Source organism: Geotrypetes seraphini, chromosome 1, assembly GCF_902459505.1.
Source record: "Geotrypetes seraphini chromosome 1, aGeoSer1.1, whole genome shotgun sequence".
In the NCBI taxonomy this organism is placed as follows: Eukaryota; Metazoa; Chordata; class Amphibia; order Gymnophiona; family Dermophiidae; genus Geotrypetes; species Geotrypetes seraphini.
This window is the reverse complement of record NC_047084.1, coordinates 955,743-978,909: the sequence shown is the minus strand read 5'-3', so window position 1 is coordinate 978,909 and position 23,167 is coordinate 955,743. Positions and strand designations below refer to the sequence as shown.

General features: G+C 41.2%; 1 protein-coding gene across 6 annotated transcripts in view; it reads right to left on the bottom strand.

The window, feature by feature from the left end:
* CHD1 (chromodomain helicase DNA binding protein 1) overlaps window positions 1–23,167 on the bottom strand; it is a 621,819-nt gene that overhangs the window by 64,874 nt on the left and 533,778 nt on the right. For all 6 annotated transcript variants that reach the window (XM_033962744.1, XM_033963070.1, XM_033962661.1 and 3 more), the window contains one exon: window positions 14,683–14,861. In XM_033962744.1, the coding sequence (XP_033818635.1) occupies window positions 14,683–14,861 (179 nt within the window). The remainder of the gene's footprint in view (window positions 1–14,682; window positions 14,862–23,167) is intronic.

Genomic DNA, 23,167 nt, shown 5'->3' with positions numbered 1-23,167 from the left:
CAAGTGTCCACGACCCTTTGCGTGAAAAAAAACTTCCTTGCATTTGTTTTGAACCTATCTCCCTTCAGTTTCTCCGAATGCCCCCTCGTACCTGTTGTCCCCTTCAGCCTGAAGAATCTGTCCCTATCTACCCTCTCTATGCCCCTCATGATCTTGAAGGTCTCTATCATATCTCCCCTGAGCCTCCTTTTTTCCAGAGAGAAAAGTCCCAGCCTATCCAACCTCTCAGCGTATGGGCAGTGTTCCAGCCCTCTTACCAGTTTCGTTGCTCTCCTTTGGACTCTCTCAAGTACCGCCATGTCTTTCTTGAGGTACGGCGACCAATATTGAACGCAGTATTCCAGATGTGGACGCACCATCGCTCGATACAATGGCATGATGACTTCCCGCGTCCTGGTTGTTATGCCCCTCTTTATGATGCCCAGCATCCTGTTGGCTTTTTTCGAGGCTGCTGCGCACTGTGCAGATGGCTTCAGTGATGCAACCACCAGCACACCCAAGTCTCTCTCAAGTCTGCTGTCTCCCAACAATGCCCCCCCCAATTTGTAGTTGAACAACGGGTTCTTTTTCCCTATATGCATGACCTTGCATTTTTCCACGTTAAAGCGCATTTGCCATTTGTTTGCCCAGTCTTCCAGCTTGTCCAGGTCCCTTTGCAGGTCCTCACACTCCTCCCTGGACCTAACTCTGCCGCACAGTTTGGTATCATCTGCAAATTTTATAACCTTGCACTTTGCCTCCTTTTCCAGGTCATTGATAAATATGTTGAAGAGTAACGGCCCCAGCACCGATCCCTGTGGCACACCGCTCGTGACTCCCCGCCAGTCAGAATATTGTCCCTTTACTCCGACCCTCTGCAGTCTACCCGACAACCAGTGCTCGATCCATCTGTGCACATCCCCTCCCACCCCGTGATTCCACAGCTTCCTAAGCAGCCTTTCATGTGGCACCTTGTCGAAAGCCTTTTGAAAATCGAGGTAAATGATGTCTATAGGTTCCCATTGTCCACCCGACTGCTTATTCCCTCAAAGAAGTACAGAAGGTTCGTTAAGCATGACCTTCCCTTACAGAATCCATGCTGGCTTGTTCTCAGTAGGCCATTTCCCTCGATGTGCTCGCAAATACTGTCCTTGATCATAGCTTCCACCATCTTCCCTATAATTGAAGTCAGGCTCACCGGCCTGTAGTTCCCGGGGTCACCCCTCGATCCCTTCTTGAAGATAGGTGTGACATTCGCCAATTTCCAGTCCTCTGGTACCTCTCCAGTTTTCAAGGATAGGTTGCAAACATGCTGGATTGTGCCCGCTATTTCTTGTCTTAGTTCCTTTAGAACCCTTGGGTGGATCCCGTCTGGGCCCGGCGATTTGCCGCACTTTAACCTGTCTATCTGTTTGAGGACATCCTCCTTACTTACCTCTATGTGTTCCAATTTTTCAGCCTGTTCTCCACTCATGAGCTCCTCTGAGTCCGGTATATTAGATGTGTCTTCTCTCGTGAAAACCGACGAGAAGAACGTGTTCAACCTCTCAGCTACCTCTTTATCCTCCTTAATCACTCCCTTCCTATCCCCATCGTCCAACGGCCCCACCTCTTCTCTCGCTGGTCGCTTCCCCTTTACGTAACTGAAGAATGCCTTGAAGTTTTTCGTCTCCCTGGCCAGCCCCTCTTCGTATTTCCCTTTTGCTTTTCTAACCTCTCGGTGGCATTCCTTTTGGCATTTCTTGTGCGCCTGGAGATTTTCCTCCGTTGGGTCCTTTTTCCATCTCCGGAAGGATACTTTTTTGTCATTTATTGCCCTCTTTACTTCTGTTGAGATCCAAACCGGGTCCTTTGACCGATTGTTCTTGCCGCCTTTCCTGAAACTGGGGACGTACATTCTTTGTGCTTCCTGCAGGGTGTCCCTGAATAGGGTCCAGGCGCTTCCTACAGTCTCCATCCTAAGGATGTTTCTGAGCTTCCTCCCCACCATTTCCCTCATAGCAACATAGTTCCCTTTCCTGAAGTTGAGCGCGGTTGTTGCGGTCCTCCTTACTGTGGGTGTCCCCCTTTCTAATGTGAATCTGATCGCGTTGTGGTCACTGTTGCCTAGTGGTTCTCCCACTTCTACCCCTCTTGCAGGCCCCCCTAATCCGTTTAGGATGAGGTCAAGAGTAGCACTCCCTCGTGTTGGTTCTCTGACTAGTTGCTCCATGAAGCAGTCCCTCACAGCTTCTACAAATCCTGATTCCCTAGTGCAGTTGGAGTGACCCATACTCCAGTCAATCCCCGGGTAGTTGAAGTCCCCCATCACTGTTACACTTCCAGTCCTGCATTCTTGTCTCAGTTCAGCTTCCAAGTCGTGTCCGACTCCTTCCGGCGTACCAGGTGGGCGATAGTACAGCCCCAGTTTTATGCCTGCACCCTTGTTTCCCGGCAATTTGACCCATAGCGATTCCAGCCCCTCTGCCTTCTTTGCCATATCCATCCCGACCGAGTAGATAGAGTCCTTTATATATAGTGCTATGCCTCCCCCCTTCTTGTGGGTCCTGTCCCTCCTGTAGAGCTTGTACCCCGGCAGCGCCACCTCCCATTGATTCTCCTCTGTCCACCATGTTTCTGTAATTCCAATTATATCCAGGTCTTCCCCCTTGGCCACGACCTCTAGTTCACCCATCTTGGCCATGAGGCTTCTTGCATTTGCGTACAAGCACCGCAGGTCCCGTCGTTTTTCCTCCACCTCTGTATTTACCTGGGCCGCCTCCCCTTGAACTTCGGGCAGTTTTCCTGTTCCCTGTGCTTCTGCTTTGCCCTTAGCCCTTACCCTCGTAGCTTTCAGTTTCCCCACATTCCCGCCACCCCACTTCCCCGCTTTTCCTCTGGGTTTTCTAGCCCTACCGGCCCCCTCCTGGGCTATCATCCCTTGAGCCTCCGTTTGATCCCCCTCGCCTTGTGGCACCCCTATATTGCCCTCAGCTTTCGCTCTCGTGCCACCCAGTCCCCTTGTGTCTCCATGCCCCTTAGTCTCCTCCCAACAAGCTCCCTTTACCTGATGTTTCCCTCGCTGTCTGATCATAAGATCCATTGTCATTTCTTTAATAAGACATTAACTATTTTTCTGAAGCCCTCCAAGTACCTACAAATCCAAAATGTGGCCCTGCAAAGGGTTTGAGTTTGAGACCATTGCACTATATCGATCATCTCACCTTTATCCACGTTTATTCACACCTTAAAAGAAGTCAAGCAAATTGGTGAGGAAAGATCCCCCTCAACTGAACCCATTACATTACAGTAGTGATTTATATTCCGCCATTACCTTGCAGTTCAAGGCGGATTACAAAAGAGATATCAGGTTACAAGAGTTGTAACATTACATAAGAATTGTCGTACGCATTACATAAGAATTACATAAGAACTGTCGAGAACTTAAGAATTTACATAAGAGTTGTCGAGAACTTAAGAATTACATAAGACTTGTTGAGAACTTAAGGAGCAACATGTTGGGTAATTAGGAACATTTTAGCTTGGATATGGGTGGAGTGTGTGATGGGTGGAGTTATGGAAGGAACTGGTCATGTTAAACAGGTTTTATGTGTTTTTTGAAGGGTTTTAGTTTCTTTTTTGAAGGTTTTGTAGTCTGTTGTCAACATGTTATACAATTTTATTTTTTATAATTGTTTCCACCATTTTGCCCGGCACTGAAGTCAGGCTTACCAGTCTGTAATTGGATCTCCCATGGAACCCTTTTTAAAAATTGGCATTAACATAGGCTAAGCTTACTTGATTCACTAATAATAATAATAACTTTATTTTTATATACCGCAATACCAAACATTTCAGAGCGGTTTACAGAGGAAGAGACTGTATGCAGACAGCGATATTATAAAAAAAATTCAAAATTACATTAACATGGTAAGATTAATCAATTTTTCCTGAAAGTGTTTTAGAAGTACATCATGGTAGAAATGGAGTCAGAAAAATTTGTCAAACAGATTAGTTTTGATTGACTTCCTAAAAGTTTGGTAAGAAAGAGCGTTTGAGATAAAGTTGGTTAAACATTTATTCCATTTGCTTGCTTGGAATTATAGTGGTAAAGAAACTGCTGAATCTCATAAGTACTCATTGTTCCATATGTATCCTGGCTAGAATAAAAGTGCCGGTTAGCAGAAAAATACATTAAAATACAGTAAATTTAAAGGGAAAGTACCCTTTAGACCAGCACAGCCTCAGAATTTTTTTTTTTTCCAGAACAGACGCCACTGGCTCTCTAAGCCGGAAGCCTGACTGGTTTCGGTGGCCAGGCTGCCAGCTGAGGCACCTCTACAAAAAACTTGGGGAGGTGGAGGAAGGTGGGGGGAGGGACTAGCACGAGACCCACCGGGTTTGACACCCCCAAGATCGGACAGATACCTAAGCAGGACCCATCCAAGCTCCATCCGGCACCAGAAATGGGACCAGGAGTCCTAAACAAAATTCAACAGCTCTTACAGGGGGGAGCCTTAAATTTTTTCCTATCTCACCTGCTTGGAGACTGAGAAAGACTGGGTTAGGAGAGGGAGTCTCAGCTAATAAACTACAACCAAAGATTTGGTCTGTCTCCACCTGCTGGTCCCAGTGAGATATTACCCATAAGTAAAGAACTCTACCTGTCTAGAGAGCGACACAGAAGAGTAAGTTTTCCTGAGCTACAGATTGAGGAAGTCGAGATCCTTAATTACAATGGCAGAAACGATATGCAATTGAAAACCGCTTTGGAAGTCTTCTGCTCATGAGCAGTGTATCAAAACCTTAATACACTTAACTTTTAATGTGTTCATGCTAGGTTATCAAGGTAAATATAGGATAAGCTTCAGGAAGAACTTTAGCAACCAGAAAACATAGCTGGCATCAACAGAAGTGCAGCTAAAATTGAGAAAAGGAGAACAATCACAGTATAGGGAAACAGAGACCCTGGTAACGGTGCCAGAAGCAAAGCAGGCTGCCTAAAGCTCAAACTCTGAAGACTGGCATGAAGGTAAACTGCTACCCAAATCTGCAGTATTAGACAAAGGCATGGTAAGGGGGTGGGGGTGAAGAGAGGGGCGGACCGCCCTGGGTGCCATGTTAGTGGGGGTGCCGGCACTCCTCCTTTCCACTCCCTATCTCTTCCGATTATTCTACTCCATGCATTCCCCCCTTTCCTTCCCCCCTAGTTGAAGATGTGGTTTGCGGCTGTCAATGTGTTCTTCACGACCCCATCGGCTCTCCCGCTGACATCACTTCCGGGTACTTCATATAGGAAGTGACATCAGAGGGAGAGCTAAAGGGGCTGCGAGGAGCATGTTGTTGACTGCCACGAGCAACAACTTCAACTAGAGGTAAAAGGGAAGAGGGGACGCTCGCGTCAAGAGGGATTTGGGAAGGAGCAGGGGGGGTGCACTTGTGTTAGGCGGGACCGGGAAAGAAGCGGGAGGGATGGGACGGGACAGGGACTGACGTGGAGACAAGGGCAGGGGAGGGGTGTCACCACTCCAGGTGCCTCTCATCCTTGCTACAAACACTAGACAACAAGCTCCATGCAATTACAGTGGCACTGGGGGAGGAGGGATGAGACTTAGCACCATCAAGTATTGTCCTCTAGTACTCAAACTCCAGAAAGAACACCATATTTGACTGGGTTCCAGCCTGAAAATACTTCACATTTCACTATGAAAGGAGTCCCCTTACAATTCTCATATAAAACCAAAATTCTGGGTGTAATAATAGCTAATACCCTAAGCTTTCATTCACACATTTCTAAGTTGGTTTCCTCATCTTTCTTTGCTCTCTGCCAAATTTGATCCATTTGTTTATTTCTTCAACAAAGTTCACTCCGTATTCTAATACATTCTATTGTTTTGAGCAAACTTGATTATTGCAATTCTATTCTTATTGGACTCCCGAAATACCAATTACATCATCTACAATTAGTCCAGAATACTGCAGTGAGATTAGTACATCAATGTTACATTACATTACAGATTTCTATTCCGCTTGTGCCTTGCGGTTCTAAGCGGATTACAAATTAAGATACTGTATAATTTCAGGAATAATACAGTATATAGAATCAGGAAAGTATCAAGTTACAATTGATTAGTCTGGACGTTTCCAGGAAGCATTTAGAGCATATAGTAGATAAATAGTAGGTTGTTGAAGTGAGTTGTACAATGTTTAGGTATAGTTATGCTGGTGGTGTTCGTGTGTGTATTTTCTAGTGCTATGTAGAGGTTAAGATGATGGAAAGTATTTTTTGAAGAGATGAGTTTTGATTTCTTTTCGGAATTCCTTTATGTCTATTGAATTGATCAGTAGATTGGAGATGGTAGTGTCAATTTTTGCTGCCTGTGTAGCTAAAAGGCTGTCATATATTTTCTTGCGTCTTACACCTTTGAGAGGAGGGTAAGCGAATAGTTTTTGAGTTCTCCTTATTCTGTGTGAGAGATTACGGTGTAGACTTTTGTTTAGGTAGCTGGGTGCTGTTCCGTGTGTTACTTTGTATAGTAGACAGTAGAATTTGAACTGGGATCTTGCTTTTATTGGTAGCCAGTGTGATTCAAGGTAAGCGTTGGTGATGTGGTCAAATTTGCTGAGGGAGTAGATGAGTCTGAGGGCCGTGTTCTGAACAGTTTGTAATTGTTTTATCATGTAGTTTGGGCATGATAGGTATAGGCTGTTGCAGTAGTCTACTATGCTTAGTACTAGGGATTGTACTACTATCTTGTATTGATCTTTGATGAAGAATTTTCTTATTTTTCTTAGGTTACGCATTGTGAAAAATGCTCTTTGGATGATTTTGTGGATTTGGGACTGCATTGTGCAATTTCTGTCTAGTTGAATTCCTAGGATCTTGAGTGTGCTTTGCATTGGGTACTTGATTGTGTTTAATTCCAGTTCTGTGCATGATGGTTTTTTTTCCTTCTCTAATAGTAGGAATTTAGTTTTTTCTGAGTTCAGTTTCAGTTTATGACTTGACATCCATTTTTCTACCGTTTCCATTATTATATTCAGGTGGTTTGTGGATAGGGGGTCTTGTATGTTGAAGGGGATGAGGATTGTTATATCATCCGCATAGCTAAATGATATTGTGTTTAGGGCATCTAGGGTGTTGCCGAGGGATGCTATGAAGAGGTTGAATAATATAGGAGATAATGGTGATCCTTGTGGTACTCCGCATGGGTTTGACCATGGGTCGGATAGATGCTCTTTTGACTTGACTCTGTATGTTCGTGTTTTGAGGAAGCCTTGGAACCAGTTGTAAACATTACCCGAGATTCCAATTGCATCTAATGTCTGGAGTAGTGTGGGGTGGTCAACTAGGTCAAATGCAGCAGAGAGATCGAGTTGAATGAGAAGTAGTTTGTTTCCTTTGCTAAGGTGTTGTCGGGCTGTGTCTAATAGTGATATCAGTAGGGTTTCTGTGCTATGGTTAGATCTGAATCCAGATTGGGATGGATGTAGTATATGATGGTTTTCAAGGAAATTGGAGAGATATTGTGCGACTAGGCCTTCTGTTAGTTTGATATATAGAGGGATTGAGGCGATTGGTCTGTAGTTTGTAGGATTGTCTATAGGACCTTTGGGATCTTTTAGGATAGGAGTAATTATGATTTCTCCTAGTTCCGGTGGGTAATGACCTTCCCTTAGTGTAGTTTGAAGCCATAGTGTGAGGTTGGCTTTAAATTTGGTGGAGGCTGTAGTTAGTAAGTATGGGGGACAATTGTTCAGGTCACATGATGATTTGCTGTATTTTTTGTAAAGTCTGTCTACGTCTGACCATTGTATCTTTGGGAAGGTTGTCCAGATCCTGTCTGCTGGGATTGCTTCATCTATTGTGGGATTGATTTGTATTTCTTCTAAGTTGATTCGTGAATTGTTGAATGTGGATCTGGTTGTGATGATTTTGTGTTTGAAATGGTCCGCTAATTGGGTGGCTGTGGGAGTTTGGTTTCCTTGGGTGGCGAGACATGGTTTGGTGTCGGTGAGGTTTCTTACGATGTCGAAAAGTTTTTTAGTGTCTGGTTTTTCGGTGCCGATGAGTTTAGAGTAGAAGTTTTTTCGTTTTTCCTTTAGTTTGGTATTGTATAGTTTGATTTGGATTTTCCATTTATCTTTGGTATGATTGTGTTTCTGTTTTTTCCATGACCTTTCTAGTTGTCTGCATTTCCTTTTTAGTTGTAAGAGTTCGTCGTCGAACCATTTGTTGGATGGTCTGTCTATTTTGTTTTTGTTTTTTATTGGAGCTAGTTCGTTTAATGTAGTTTCGCTGAGGGTCCGCCAACTGTTTATGAAGTCTTTGGGGTTGTTGGGGTCTATTTCTGGGTCGACTGTGTTCCAGAATGTGGTAGGTTCAATTTTCGGTCTGATCTTGATGTGCGATTTTTTTGGGATGGGTTTGCTGTTATTTTGAGCCCAGTTGATAGAGAATGAATATTTGTAGTGGTCTGACCAGAGGGTAGGGTGCCAGGACCCATTTGAGATGTGAATATTTTGTGTGTTTTGGTTTGGAGGTGAGTAATGTTCTCAGTTCGATCACATCTCACCGCTTCTAAGATCAGAACACATGCTTCCGGTGTCATATCACAACCCCTTTAAATATAATATCCTTTCCCACCAGATTCTCTCGAGTGGTCATCTGATCCCATAGTCGCCTCAAAGAACCTTATGCTCCTCACAACAGCAGTTGTTAGTCATGCCCTCATTTAGACAACTTTTTCTGGATTTCCATAGGAATTCTACATTCTGTGTTATGGCTCCTACTTTGGAATTCTTTGCCTTTTAACCTTCGGTCAGAGAAATCATTTGTAACCTTCAAGGCACAATTAAAGGCATACTACTTCTCTTTGGCCTTTAGCACTTAACTTACTTCCTCCTGATGGCTACTTTTCTTCTGTGTGGGCAGATTTAAATTCTTTGTTCCCTCCCTTAATACACTGTTCATCCCTTTCCCCAACCTTTTTATTTTTATTGTAATCCCCGATTCCCTCTATCCCCATGTTTCTCACGTATTTTTCTTTACGTTTTGTCTTCTTTCTGTTCTTACCCAATTTAATTTGATTTTTGTTGTTTTACATTTTTTAATTGTAAACTGCTTAGATTTGCCTTCTGGTTTTATATTTGCGGTATATTAAATAAATTGAACTTGAACTAAGAAACTGGCCTAGGAGTCAGCCTTAACAGGACTAACCTGGAGGCCTCTCAACTCTAAGCACCCCTCACAGAAGAATTTTAGCTTAAGAAAGCCAAAAATATATTAGATTGGGAACTATGAGTGCTGATTAACCAAGGAACTGAGTGGTGCACATAACCACTTGCTGGAGTCAGAAATACTGCATGTTCTAAGATTGCATAATACCCTTGAGGGGTGAATCACCAAGAATTACTTTCTTTGTGTTTCCATCTGCTGATCGACAGACATAACCCACAAGTTCTGGGCTGATCTGTGGGATACTAAGGAAGGGATGATTCATTTTCTCCCCCCCCCCTTAAATGTTGCTTGTAAAGCCTTTTACTACTAAGTTTCACAGTATTTGGCTTTTTATGTTCATCTATATTTTATCCTTATCTTAGATGTATATCTAAAATATTTATGGTGATGTGCTCAGACCTGTAACCCAATAAATAGTGAAGCCACAATTAAAGGATGAAGGATTTATAATGAGCTATCAGGAACATCTAGCTCAAATGGATAAATATCAAAAAGAACAACGACAATTGAAAATAAAGAAATTTCGACGTGACGAAGCAGATTTCACCAAGGGTTATGTATACCCTTGGATGAATCGCAATGTAAAAACGAGAAGACAAAACACTAATTACAATAAAAACAAAAAGATCACGTTCAATTTATCCACAAGCAATTCATCATCTTCAGAAGATAATTTACCTGTTCCTCGACAATACAATGAGTCGGTGTATAAAGATCCAAATGCTTTACCGGAATCTTTTTTAAGAATACAACCCAGAGAAGGAATATCAACCACAGCAAAAAAAGTAGAAACACGCAGCACGAACAAACACAAGAAATAAACACACCAAAAATTACAGGGATTTTTAATCTCTCTTCGAGAGGATTGAATAAACAGGAGGAGGAAGTTCTCATGAAAGGTCTTTCATTCGTTCCGAGCATCAAACATGACAGTTTTGAAGCCAGAGTGCATCTCCAAAGATTTTTTCGATCTATTAAATTAAAGCATTTTTTCCAGGATAAACAAACTTATGCACCTTCCTTACCAGAGGGGTTGAAACTTAAATCCACTTGGATGCCGCCAGGACAACCGGATCCCTTAATAACAACTTTTGAAAAATTAGTCATAAGGGACGTCCAATATTTGGAATCTCAAGGCAGATCCATTAATCATTCCAATTTAACTCATTTACAGAGGAATATCATACAAGACCTTCAAGCAGATCAATCAATAATAATATCTAGGGCCGACAAAGGAGGGGGAATTGTCATCCAGGACTATAAAGATTACAAGGAAGAAGCTTTGCGTCAATTAGATGACACAACATATTATACAAAGTTACAGCAAGATCCTACAGTGCAGATCAAATCAAGAATAGATGAAATGATAAACACCGCCAGGGACCAACAAATATTGACCAATAAAGAAATTAAATTTTTAACTAGCGATTTTCCCAGGATACCCAAAATCAATTTCATACCTAAAATACACAAATCAGATACAAAACCACCGGGACGTCCAATAGTTGTTGGAATAGGTTCAGTTTTAGAGCCTATATCTCAATATCTAGACAGTCAATTAAAACATCTGGTTCCTCGGGCTGAGTCATATATTAAAGATTCATCACATTTCTTACAAGTCATAGAACAATACTCCCGAAGTTCAATATCAGAAGACTCAATATTGGTCACCGCTGACGTAGTGGCATTATATACTAATGTTCCACAGAAAGAAGCAATAAATTTAGTCAAAACCCAATTATGTAAACTTAAATTAACAGACCAGAAAACATCTTTATTGACTAAACTAGCAGAATTAGTTATACATAATAATTACTTTAAATTTGAAAATGATATTTTCCTTCAAACAAAGGGGGTAGCAATGGGGGCCACAGTGGCCCCGACACTTGCCTGTCTTTATATGACTCAGTTCGAGGAAAAACATATATACACATCACCACACTTCCAGCATGTTGCCTGCTGGAAGCGTTTCATAGATGATGTCTTTTTTGTGTGGAGTGGTGGAGATGAAAGTTTAAATATATTTTTAGAAGAACTTAATCAAAAAGATGAAAATATAAATTTCACCCATACAATAAATAAAAATCAAGTTACATTTTTAGACATTAAGATTATCAAACAGAATCAATACATCTCCACCACTCTACACAAAAAGATATCTGACAGAAACACTTTGTTACAGTATCAGAGTTTTCACCCACGGGCATTAAAAAACAGTATTCCTACTGGGCAGTTTCTCCGTTTACGGAGAATCTGCTCAGAGGAAACGGACTTTCAGAAAGAGGCGAATGATATGTATAACAAATTTATACATAGAGGGTATCCTGCGAAAACCGTGAAGAAAGCATGGAAAAGGGCAAAAAACTGTCACCGGTCTTGGTTAATCCATGACAAGCAAAACAAAAAAGAAGAACAAAATTTAGTTTGCGTCATGCCTTATACAAATAAAAGCAATGCCATAAAACAGATTATATTGAAACATTGGAAAATATTGCAATATTATCCATCTTTATATGACCAACCTAAATTTGCATTTTCTAGAGCTAAAAACATAGGTGAACAGTTAAAACACAATTTAAACCACCATAACATCAGGAATAAGTTTCCCCACAAGCCTTGTGGTAAGTGCAGGGTCTGCCGTTATATATTGGATATGGACAATATTGAAATACCGGGGGAGGTAGGACGAAGCTTTAAATTAAATACAGGAACAAATTGTGAATCAAAAAAAGTAATATATTGCATACTATGTCCCTGCAAAAAACTATACATTGGCCAAACGGCTCGTATGATTAAAACACGAATCATAGAACACCTGAGCAACATAAGAAAAAATCGTGTCTCCGCCCCCCTGGTATCTCATTGGATGGAAAAATCACATGCACTAGAGGATCTCAAATACACAGTGCTAATACAAATTCACAATACAGAGGGAGACATCTCGAAAACATTAATCCAGAAAGAACAGCGGTTTATATATAACTGGCAGACCCTGCACCCACATGGTTTGAATGTGGACATCGAGTGGTTAGCTATATAACAAAATACGAAATTTCCCTGGCGGCGTTTACATCTGGGGATTTAATAAGACCAGCCCCTTCCCGTTTAGTCTCATATATAAGCACAAAGGTAGAGCAGAGTTATTCAGATGGCCCGAGGATTTTGAAAGAATCAGGTCTCAGTAAGCCGATATCAGGTAGCAAATTATGATAATTTTATTAATTAAGAATATAAAGAGCACTTTGAAGAGATGTAGCTTGGATTGTATTTCATAATAATTTGTAAGATTTATAAGAATAGCAGGATTAATGAATATATTTTGATTTAGATTTCTTTTTTCTTTTTTTTTTTTATTATTTATTTAATTTTATAGATATACATTCATACAATATGTATATGAGAAAGAGAGATTAAACACATTAATTAAAAAGAAAAAGGAAAAAGAAGAAAACTAAACAACTTCCAATACAATATAAATCATCTCTCAACAAAAAGTCCACATTATTGGAAAAGCAATTCACATTAGTAGGGCCTTATATTATACAGAAATTTATAATACGAAAATGCAGTGTTACTTCTTCAAATAAATGAAAACTAGACCTTATTCCACTGTGGGAGCACTGGACAGCATTACCCCTTTAGACTCAAGAAAAAATCGTAATTGGGGGGGATCAAAAAAAATATATGAATGTTGATCCAACAAGATCAAACATTTGCAGGGATATCTGAGTTGAAACTTAGCCCCCAAAGTTAATACAAATTGTCTCATTTCCAGGAACTGTTTCCTTCGGGATTGAGTTAATTTAGATACATCCGGAAACATGGAAATCTTTGAGTCCATAAAGGTCACCTCTTTAAGCCTAAAAAACAGCCTAAGAAGTGCCTCTTTATCTTGCTGAAAAACAAATGTCACCAGAAGTGTAGAATATGAGATGACTTCATCCTCTGAGGTTTCCAAAATTTTTGTAACATCCATAGGGCTTAAATTAGCTGAAGCCTCAGTTTTAGAAGCCTTCTTTGAAACTGGAAGGTAATAAACTTTGTGTAATGGAGGAAAACCATTCTCAGGATATTTAAATATCTCTTTCAGAAATTTGTAGAATAAATCTTTAGGCGTCATTGCTAAAGTTTTAGGAAAGTTAAGTAATCTTAAATTCAACATTTTAGTATAATTTTCCAAATTTTCTACTTTCCTTACCAATAGCAATTTGTCCTTCATTAAAATAGTCTGTGTTAATTGAATGCCTTGGACCCGTTGATCCAGGCAATCCATCTTTTCCCCCTGAGTTTTTATTTCCTCCTGCATAGAGTTAATCTTTATATTATGTGCATTTACCAAAGGAAGAGTTCCTGCACATAATTTGTATAGTGAGTCTAAAGCAGTCCAGATAGATTCCAGAGTGAATTCAGTTGGCCTTACCAGTGGGGGGACGATGGAATTTGTCCCCCAACTTCTGATGCCAACTCTGCCTTCTCCAACGCTGAAGTCTCTGCCTGAGCAACCAGGGATACCGGTGAGCCCTCCAGCTCTCTCAGGGTGGATCCTTCCTGTCTCTGCAGAGCCGCCGTAGTTCCCTGGTCTCACGGCTGTTGAGGAGACTCGGGTCCTGCAGGGCTAAGTGAGATATCACTCCCGATAGCCGAGACCTCCCTCTGCCTCGGCTGAGCCGGTTCGCCCCAGGGGGAAGAAGAGAAGAAGCTCGAAATCGTCTCCTGTCTTCTCGGGGTAAGTTCAGCCTGCCGGGCTGTGGCAGCCGCTCTTCCCCTTCTTTTCGGCATATCGAGCCGACTCACGGGGAACGTGCGATCGGCGAGGAAAATAGTAAACGCAGGAGAACCGATAATGAGCGTCCTCACTGCACCGTGGCCATCTTGCTTCTCCTAGATTTCTAGTGTCCCTCCCCGACGAAGCGGACGAAACTCGAGTCGGGGGGACGGGAATTGTTAAGAACTGATGAGGATAAACACAATCTTCATTGAATTTTAATCTTCACTTTATTGGTTAGAACACAGTCACCAGTGAGATTTAACAAGACCAAGATCAACAACTAAAACCTCTCCATTCAGATAAGTAATATCATAGTATTTGAAAAGTAACGAGATCATTTAGGGAGGGTCGGGGACAGGTGGTTGCAATGATGGTCCCCTTGTTAAACTCATGGTAGTGGCTTCACTATTTATTGGGTTACAGGTCTGAGCACATCACCATAAATATTTTAGATATACATCTAAGATAAGGATAAAATATAGATGAACATAAAAAGCCAAATACTGTGAAACTTAGTAGTAAATTGATTGATAGTAGTTCACAGAATATTATTGTATATCTTCCTATTATTGTTCAATATAGAGGCTTGTAAAGCCTTAACATATGCCACAAAAGCTAGGAATTGTGAGGAATGAGTCAAAGCTGCTACATTATACCAGAACAGATTCTTGAGTTAGTACAGTACAGTACCTATGCAAAATGGATCACTACTTACTTTCTCCATTGTTTAATTTGTTCAGGATTGGAGTACTCTTTTAAACACTCTGTGATGTGATCTCCAATTTTGATCAAGCACTGCCGGGTGTGCTCTAGCTGTTCTCTCTCTGAAAGACCCTTCTCCGGCCTATCCAGTTGTTTCAGTGCTGCTTTGACAGGTCTCATTCTCTCTTTGCACTGTGAAATAAGGAAAGGAAATTACAGTTCTACTAAAGTTTAAAAGACAATATACCTATTTATGTAGGCTGGGGCAGCACTACTCTAAACCAAAGTAAATGTTAGGTCCTCTTTGAAGTCTATTTTACTGCAATTTTCCTTTGGAAAAGTAATAAACTAGACTAACTAAATTCACAATTACTGCTTTCATATTCTTTATATTAGAAGTAGGATACTGCAATAGATACATTCACTCTTAGGGCTTCATGTACTATACATCTTCCCCCACTAAATACAAAGGCCCAAATTCTGTATAGGATGCCTGGTCTCAGGAGTCGATGGGCGTCCTATACAGAATCGCACCTAAGACCCCCTAAAAAAGAATCTGATTCTCTAACCGACATCCATGTTACAGATGCCGGTTAGAGAATCAGGTCATATAAGTAGACGTGGCCGCTGAGCTTATCACGGCAAGGGATCTCCCTGCTGAGATAAGTTTAGTGGCTGCCCATCCCCCTGAACAATCGCTGGCAGGAGGGATGCCCAATCCCTCCTGCCAGAAACCCCCAGACCCTTCCACCACCCCAATCCCTCCTGCCAGAACCCTCTCCCTGTAGGTCGTGCAGTCCCTCATCCGGTCTCCCCCCCCCTGGACTCCCCTCTAACCTTTTTTGAAGGTCGGCCGGGTCTTCACTCCAACCGGCAGGCCCGCCTCCATCTGAATGAAGCGGGTCTGTCCCTTCCCGGTACAGGGGCAGGGCTTAAGGCCTGATTGGCCCAGGTGCTTAATGCCCCGCCTATAGGAGGGGTTCTAGTGTATGTTTGTGTGGGGGGGGTCCGTGTGTGTGTGAGATCAGGCAGTGAAATCTACAGGGGGTTCCAGCATGAGGGACTGGGCATCCCTCCTGTCGGTGATCGTTGGGGGGGGAAGGGAACGACAGGCAGCCGCTAAACTTATCGCGGCAGGGAGATCCCTTGCCGTGATAAGCTTAGCGACAACGTCTACTTACAATGTAGGCCTAGGGAGACGCGTAAGGCCACCTAAGGCTACTTCCAGGCAAAACCACACCCTCCCCTATCCTTAGGCGAGTATAGGTGGCCTTGCGCACCTCCCTAGGCTCCTGGAGGCGCCTCCAATGTAGGCGGCCTGCCTCAGGAGCTTTTTTTTTAAAAAAAAAACATTTAAATGATAGAATTTCAAATGATGTATTTATTGACAAATGTTTAATATATATGTATTTGTTGTAAGATGAAAAATGAATAAAGAATTTTAAAAAACACCCATGCGTCCTGATTAGCTGGTTAGATAGTGGTAGGACACCTACTGCTGCCTACAATCGGGATGCCGTTTACAGAAACCGGGCCAAAATGAGAGAAAGCCTTCAGACAAAGGCCTCTAATTCAAGAACATTTATCTGAACCAGAACTAACATGGCGTGAAGAGAAGAACCTTGACTAGAGAAAAAGAGAAAAATTATTGAGGCATTTGTTTCTAAACTGTTTCTAGCTTTTCTTTTGGGGTTTTTTTTGTTGGGGGGGAATCAAAATGTCCGGTTCACTTAAGAGATTAGTCAAATATTCAGAAAACATATTCAGAAGCCAACTCCAAGTCCATTCAAAAGCACTCAACTAGTGAACAAGAAATAAACATATGAAGGACTATGGTCCATTTTTATTATTATTAGTTAATTCAGTAAGAATATTTTTTATTTATTTTAAACAAGAATCTAGCAGGGTGATTTTTAGAAAGCTGCTACCTACTCGTGTAGATAGCAAAAATGCATTGATTTCAAAGGGATGTGTTTCAGGCATGACTAGGACAGGATGAAAATTTATAAATGAATTTATCATTTTATAATGGGTATACATATAGATTTTATACAACTTTATCGGTATTTGTACCAGCTCTGAGGCACGCATAGGTTTTCTAGTAATAATTCTAGCAAAGGCTTAAGAATTACTACTATTTAAGCACTGAAAGGCATAAGCAGTGCTGTACATTTGACATGTAATAGATGGTCCCTGCTCTGAAGAGCTTACAATCTAGTTTGAACAGACATCTAGGGGTAGCGTCTGTGCCTCACTTATCCTCTCTGTCTTTCCCTCCTGCCCCAACATAGTCTGGCATCTGTCCTTCTTCCTCTCTTTCCCCTGCAGTCCTTTAAACCTGCCTTTGTTGATCGTATGCTGTCTCCAGCCAACCCTGGATTATTATTCCAAGTTTATTCTATATTGGACATACAGATCATTGACAAATATCTGGTCGGTTTACAATACTAAAATTAAGGAACAATTTTAAAAGAAAAGGGGTCATTTACTAAATATAACATAAGTGGCTGATGAGACAGACTTGTTACGTGAGGTATTGGGGATAGGGATATGAAAAATAAATCAAAGTAAAAAAAATTTAAGAGGAAGGTAAGAAGGGGAGGGGAAGAAACAAGGAGGAGGGAATCACTTCTTAAAAGTGGTTCTCTTTCATCATTGATCTGCATCCCATCCATATAAAAACAGGAATGTGAATCAGAGGTGGTGGGATTCAGCAGTGAGGAAGACTTGGGGGGCTAGCTATAGGCAGCATATGTTAATTGTCTGGTGATATATTAGTTTCAAAAACAAGTGAGAAAGGAGCAATTCTTCTCAAGTCTCCCATTTTGTAATTGCGACTCAAAAATAAACAAAAGTTTTAAAGCTATACTAGTTAATTGGCACCACTTGTATGTAAAGATTTTTAAATTTGGGCCACTATACGCATACATTTTGGCACTTATATGTGGAAGCTGATTACTGATGTTGCTTTTTCCCTCCCATGTGTATCGATGCTGCCATTGTTTGTGCTAGCTAATACCTGTCCTTGGACAAATTTTACAAAAGGCTCTGCATTAGGCAAAATACTAGGGAAAATGTGAAAAAGTCTCAACTTGGAAGACCCATTTCCTATGCCATGCCCATCTACAGAAAGGGGCTTATTGTGTATTCCTGAAAACAGTATTATGACCGGGAGCTGAAAAGTTCTCAGCCTAGCCAACCAACTTCCAAAATTCTGAGTATTATTTTGCCACTGTAGCTGAAAAGAGTGTTACCTTATTTTGTTAAGTGCTAATTTGCAGGTACATGCCTCTAACTGGTATTCTCTGAAATTAATACAATTAGTATTCAAATTTTTCTCTTTAAAATACAAGCTGAAAAATGAATTTCAAAAGGATATGGATACTAATATTGGTTCCAACGTTACGCCCATTTTTAAAAAGGGATCAAGAGGTGACCCGGGAAACTACAGACCGGTGAGTCTTATCTCGGTTCCGGGGAAAATGGCGGAAGCACTGATAAAAGAAAGCATCGATGAACATTTTGAAAGAAATGAACTTCTGATAACCAGCCAACATGGTTTCTGCATGGGGAGACTGTGCCTAACTAACTTATTGCACTTTTTTGAAGGAATTAATAAACGGATGGACAGAGGAGACCCCATAGGCATCATATACCTGGATTTCCAAAAAGCCTTTGACAAGGTGCCTTATGAACGTCTACTCCAGAAACTGAAGAACCATGGAGTGGACGGAGACATACATAGATGGATCAGAAACTGGTTGGCGGGTAGGAAACAGAGGTTAGGGGTGAAAGGCCACTACTCGGACTGGAGGACGGTCATGAGTGGTGTTCCGCAGGGCTCGGTGCTCGGGCCGCTGCTATTTAATATATTCATAAATGATCTAGAAACAGGGACGAAGTGTGAGATAATAAAATTCGCGGACGACACCAAACTATTTAGTGGAGCTCGGACCAAGGAGGACTGCGAAGAATTGCAGAGGGACTTGAACAAACTAGGGGAATGAGCGACGAGATGGCAGATGAAGTTCAACATTGAAAAATGTAAAGTATTACATGTGGGAAGCAGAAACCTGAGATACAACTATACAATGGGAGGGATGTTATTGAATGAGAGTACCCAAGAAAGGGACTTGGGGGTAATTGTGGACATGACAATGAAGCCGACGGCACAGTGCGCAGCGGCCACTAAGAAGGCAAATAGAATGCTAGGCATAATCAAGAAGGGTATTACAACCAGAACGAAAGAAATTATCCTGCCGTTGTATCGGCCGATGGTGCGTCCGCATCTGGAGTACTGTGTCCAATATTGGTCGCCGTACCTTAAGAAGGCTATGGCGTTATTCGAAAGGGCTCAGAGGAGAGCGACGCGTCTGATAAAAGGGATGGAAAACCTTTCATACGCTGAGAGATTGGAGAAACTGGGTCTCTTTTCCCTGGAGAAGAGGAGACTTAGAGGGCATATGATAGAAACTTACAAGATCATGAAGGGCATAGAGAGAGTAGAGAAGAACTGATTCTTCAAACTTTCAAAGAATAAAAGAACAAGAGGGCATTCGGAAAAGTTGAAAGGGGACAGATTCAAAACAAATGCCAGGAAGTTCTTCTTTACCCAACGTGTGGTGGACACCTGGAATGCGCTTCCAGAGGACGTAATAGGGCAGAGCACGGTACTGGAGTTTAAGAAAGGATTGGACAACTTCCTGCTGGAAAAGGGAATAGAGGGGTATAGATAGAGGATTACTGCACAGGCCCTGGACCTGTTGGGCCGTCGCTTGCGCAGACTGCTGGGCACGATGGACCTCGGGTCTGACCCAGCGGAGGCATTGCTTATGTTCTTATGTTATTAAAACACACACAGTACTATTCTATTTTCTTCTCAGTATTTATGTTCTATGTCAACAAGGATTCCAAACAGGTTACAATAATATATGAAATACAAAAGATATTTAGTGCAATGATCAAACTATATATAGTATTAACATATATATTAAAAATGTGTTTTCAGAGCTTTACAAAACAAGAAATATTCTGGGAAAGTATGAATTTGCTAAGGAATAGAGTTCCAAATTCCTACAAGACTGATAAATGAGTTACCTAGAATTCTTCTGTATCGAACCTTTTTATTAGTTGGAAATCCAGGTAGCAGTGTAGAATGAAAACATGAACTTTTCCAAAAAACCGGGAAAGATATTAATCGAGTATATCAATAAGAACAGTAACCATGTAAAATATTAAATATTAAGGACAACACAAGGGAATCCAACAAAAACTGCAGTATCACCAGCCAAAGCAAAAACAAAAACAAACTGCAGACTCCTATGTACCAGATGCAGGCAATGTTTATTATACCAAATATTTTATGCAGTTGAAAATACCACCTTATAATAAACCAAGAGACCTGACACAGTCCATGTTTCGGAAAACACTCCCTCTTCAGAGGTCCATGGTTGCTAAGGTATAAAGATATTAATCGAGCTCCAGTGTAAACCGCAATAAAAGGTATAAAACAGCCGTCTGTATGGTATCCTTCTCCACTTAGAGTGTGCAACGCAAAACTAGTAAAACAAATGCAAAAAGACAGAATAAAAACAAACAGGCTCAAAAATATACCACTTTGTATACCGCCTTATTTATCTCAATCATTTACAGAACTCAATATACTGCTAAAAATCCAAATCACAATATTTGTTTGCAAGTAAAAATATATATCATCAAGTTGTATATTAAAAATAGTAACATCTAAAACCATACCCTACCCTTCTCCAAAATAAGGGAATCAAACAAAAATAAGATAATCTAAATCAGAGTTGCATTCTATTTTGCTCTGACTTGATTGGTAGTTTTGCTGCAACAGCTTTCACAAGAAGTGAATCTATGCTTCTAATCCCAACCCAATAAAGCAAGGCTAAAATACAACAGTGCCAAGACATCACATTTTCCAGAGAAGACTAGAATATCTTTTTGAGGTTTTATGCACTGCTAGTACCAGAACATCATGCACCCATGACAAGAAATACATCAAAATGTGTCTTGAGGCATCAAAGAGTCCACCTAAGAGAAAGCAGCAGAATCAACACTCCAACTCCACCTCCCTTGAAGAACTGGTATGCAGGAACTGGAGCTCAAAAACTCCAAAACTGCTAGTGACAGTAGTGATTAGTGATACCTTCTGAGGGCTAAAGAGGTGTTCAGCAGCCAACCAGACACAATTTGTGAAGTCTGCTGTTTTCCCAGTGCCATAAAATGAAATATTATGAAGAATTTTCTATGACAGGAAACCTACTGACTTATTGGATGCTATTCATTCATGTTATAGGCATGAATGATATTGCTAGATATCCCTATGAACATATTAAAAACGACTTCATGGATCAGGTGTACAGGTCTCACCAATCCTCCCCATTGTGGGTAAAGATTGAAATGGAGAGGGTTGAATCCTGGAGATGAATGAATGGCTGCAAAGATGTCATTGCTTCTTGGACTAGGGGATGACTTTTCAAGGGCTGTTGAACAGTGATGGTGCCCACCTATTGAAGAAGGGACAAAGGCCCTGATTCTATTAACTCTGCCTAACGTTAGGCGCCAATATCAGCACTGATTCTATAAAATTTAAGTGCCCATTATACGAGGATATTTCAAAAAGTGAACTGTATATTTATGTATATTGTTATTAGATCCCTAGTATACGTCAAGTTAGAATAAAAACTTGTATCAAAAAAACTTGTGCTGTAACTATGGCAAACTGTAACCTGTTAACTGTATATTACATATGTTAACCTGAGCTCTTCAGGGAGAACGGGATAGAAAACAAATTAAATATACAATTCAATTAGAGATACTAATTTTATGTAATTTTTCTACATAATCACCCTCCTTTTCAACACACTTCTCACACTGTTGCACCAACTTCTTTATTCCATTGGAAAAAAACATTTTGGGTTATGCATTCAGCCAGGAATGCATGCTTCTTTGACCTCGTCATTGCTTCCAAATCTTCATCCTCTTAAAGTATCCTTCAAGGATCCAAACACATGATAATCAGAGGGAGCAAGATCAGGGCTGTAAGATCTGAAATCTCGATCTCCGAATGGTGTCATGAATTGCAGTGGCCACGTGAGGGAGTGTGTTATCACGAAGGAGAACAATGCCTTTAGACCCGGGGTGTCAAAGTCCCTCCTCGAGGGCCGCAATCCAGTTGGTTTTTCAGGATTTCCCCAATGAGTATGCATGAGATCTATTTGCATGTACTGCTTTCATTGTATGCTAATAAATCTCATGCATATTCATTGGGGAAATCCTGAAAACCCGACTGGATTGCAGCCCTCGAGGAGGGACTTTGACACCCCTGCTTTAGACAAACGTCCTCTGCGACAACTCATTTTTGACTTCAGCTCCTCCTCCAGCATTGCACTGTATCGGGCATTATTCACAGTTTCATCCGTTTCCTGATAGGGCTCCAAAATTGGTCCATTCATTTCAAACAGGACCTTTCCAATGGAGGGTTCAAACTTGACTGGTGATGATGTGTGACGCCACTGTGAAGACTACCTCTTGTTTTTAGGCTCATAGTGATGCACCCACGTTTCATCCCCTGTAACTATACGTGCCAGGAAGACTTCTCCTCCACTGTTATACTGCACCAAAATAGTAGTGGAAGTCTGCACACAAATCATCTTGTGCTCATCAGATAGTATTCTAGGCACCCACCTTGCACACAACTTGCAATACTTGAGATATGTGTGAATCCGATACTGACATTCAATTCCCTGGCCAGAACTTCTAAAGAAATGTGCCTAATTTTATGAATGGCATCAGTATGACCCACTTTTTCATCTGTGCCAGGATAGCCAGAGTGTTCCTCATCGGGGATTGATGTTTTTAAAAGAATCTGCCCACTTGTACACTCTTCTCTTGCCACTATTGAATCATTCTTCTATGAATTTCATGAGGTTTCATACCCTCTGACCACAAGAATCTGATGATTGCTCGCTGCTCCTCTGCCGTGAAAACAGCTAAGGATACCATTTTGTATATGGTGCCCTACCAATTAAGCATGTCATGCCATCTACTCGGCAGTGGCAACACTTCCTCTAAGAATATATCTTTCTTGCACAGCAGTTTGAAATGCCATGGGTGTTTGTTTCATGAAATACTGTCAATTTGCTGTTACTCTCTGAAATGCCCTCGTAGAATCACACTCAATATCACCTAAGCATGCTTAGGCAGAACTCAGCATCCTAACATTTAGGCGTCTCCAATTTATGCCAGGGTTTTCTATGCCTAAGGATAGGCACTGATATCAGAGTCTAACGGGACATGATTCACAATGTGCGCCTAACTCAAAAACATGCCCATAATCTACCCCTAACCACGCCCAGTTTTAGTGTAGGTGCTTTGGGCTAGATGCTTACTTTTTAAAGAATTGGGATTATCAAGTTAAACTTCTAACTTTCAAAAAGACCAATTAAGACTGATTGTGTGGTGTTGTGTGCCAA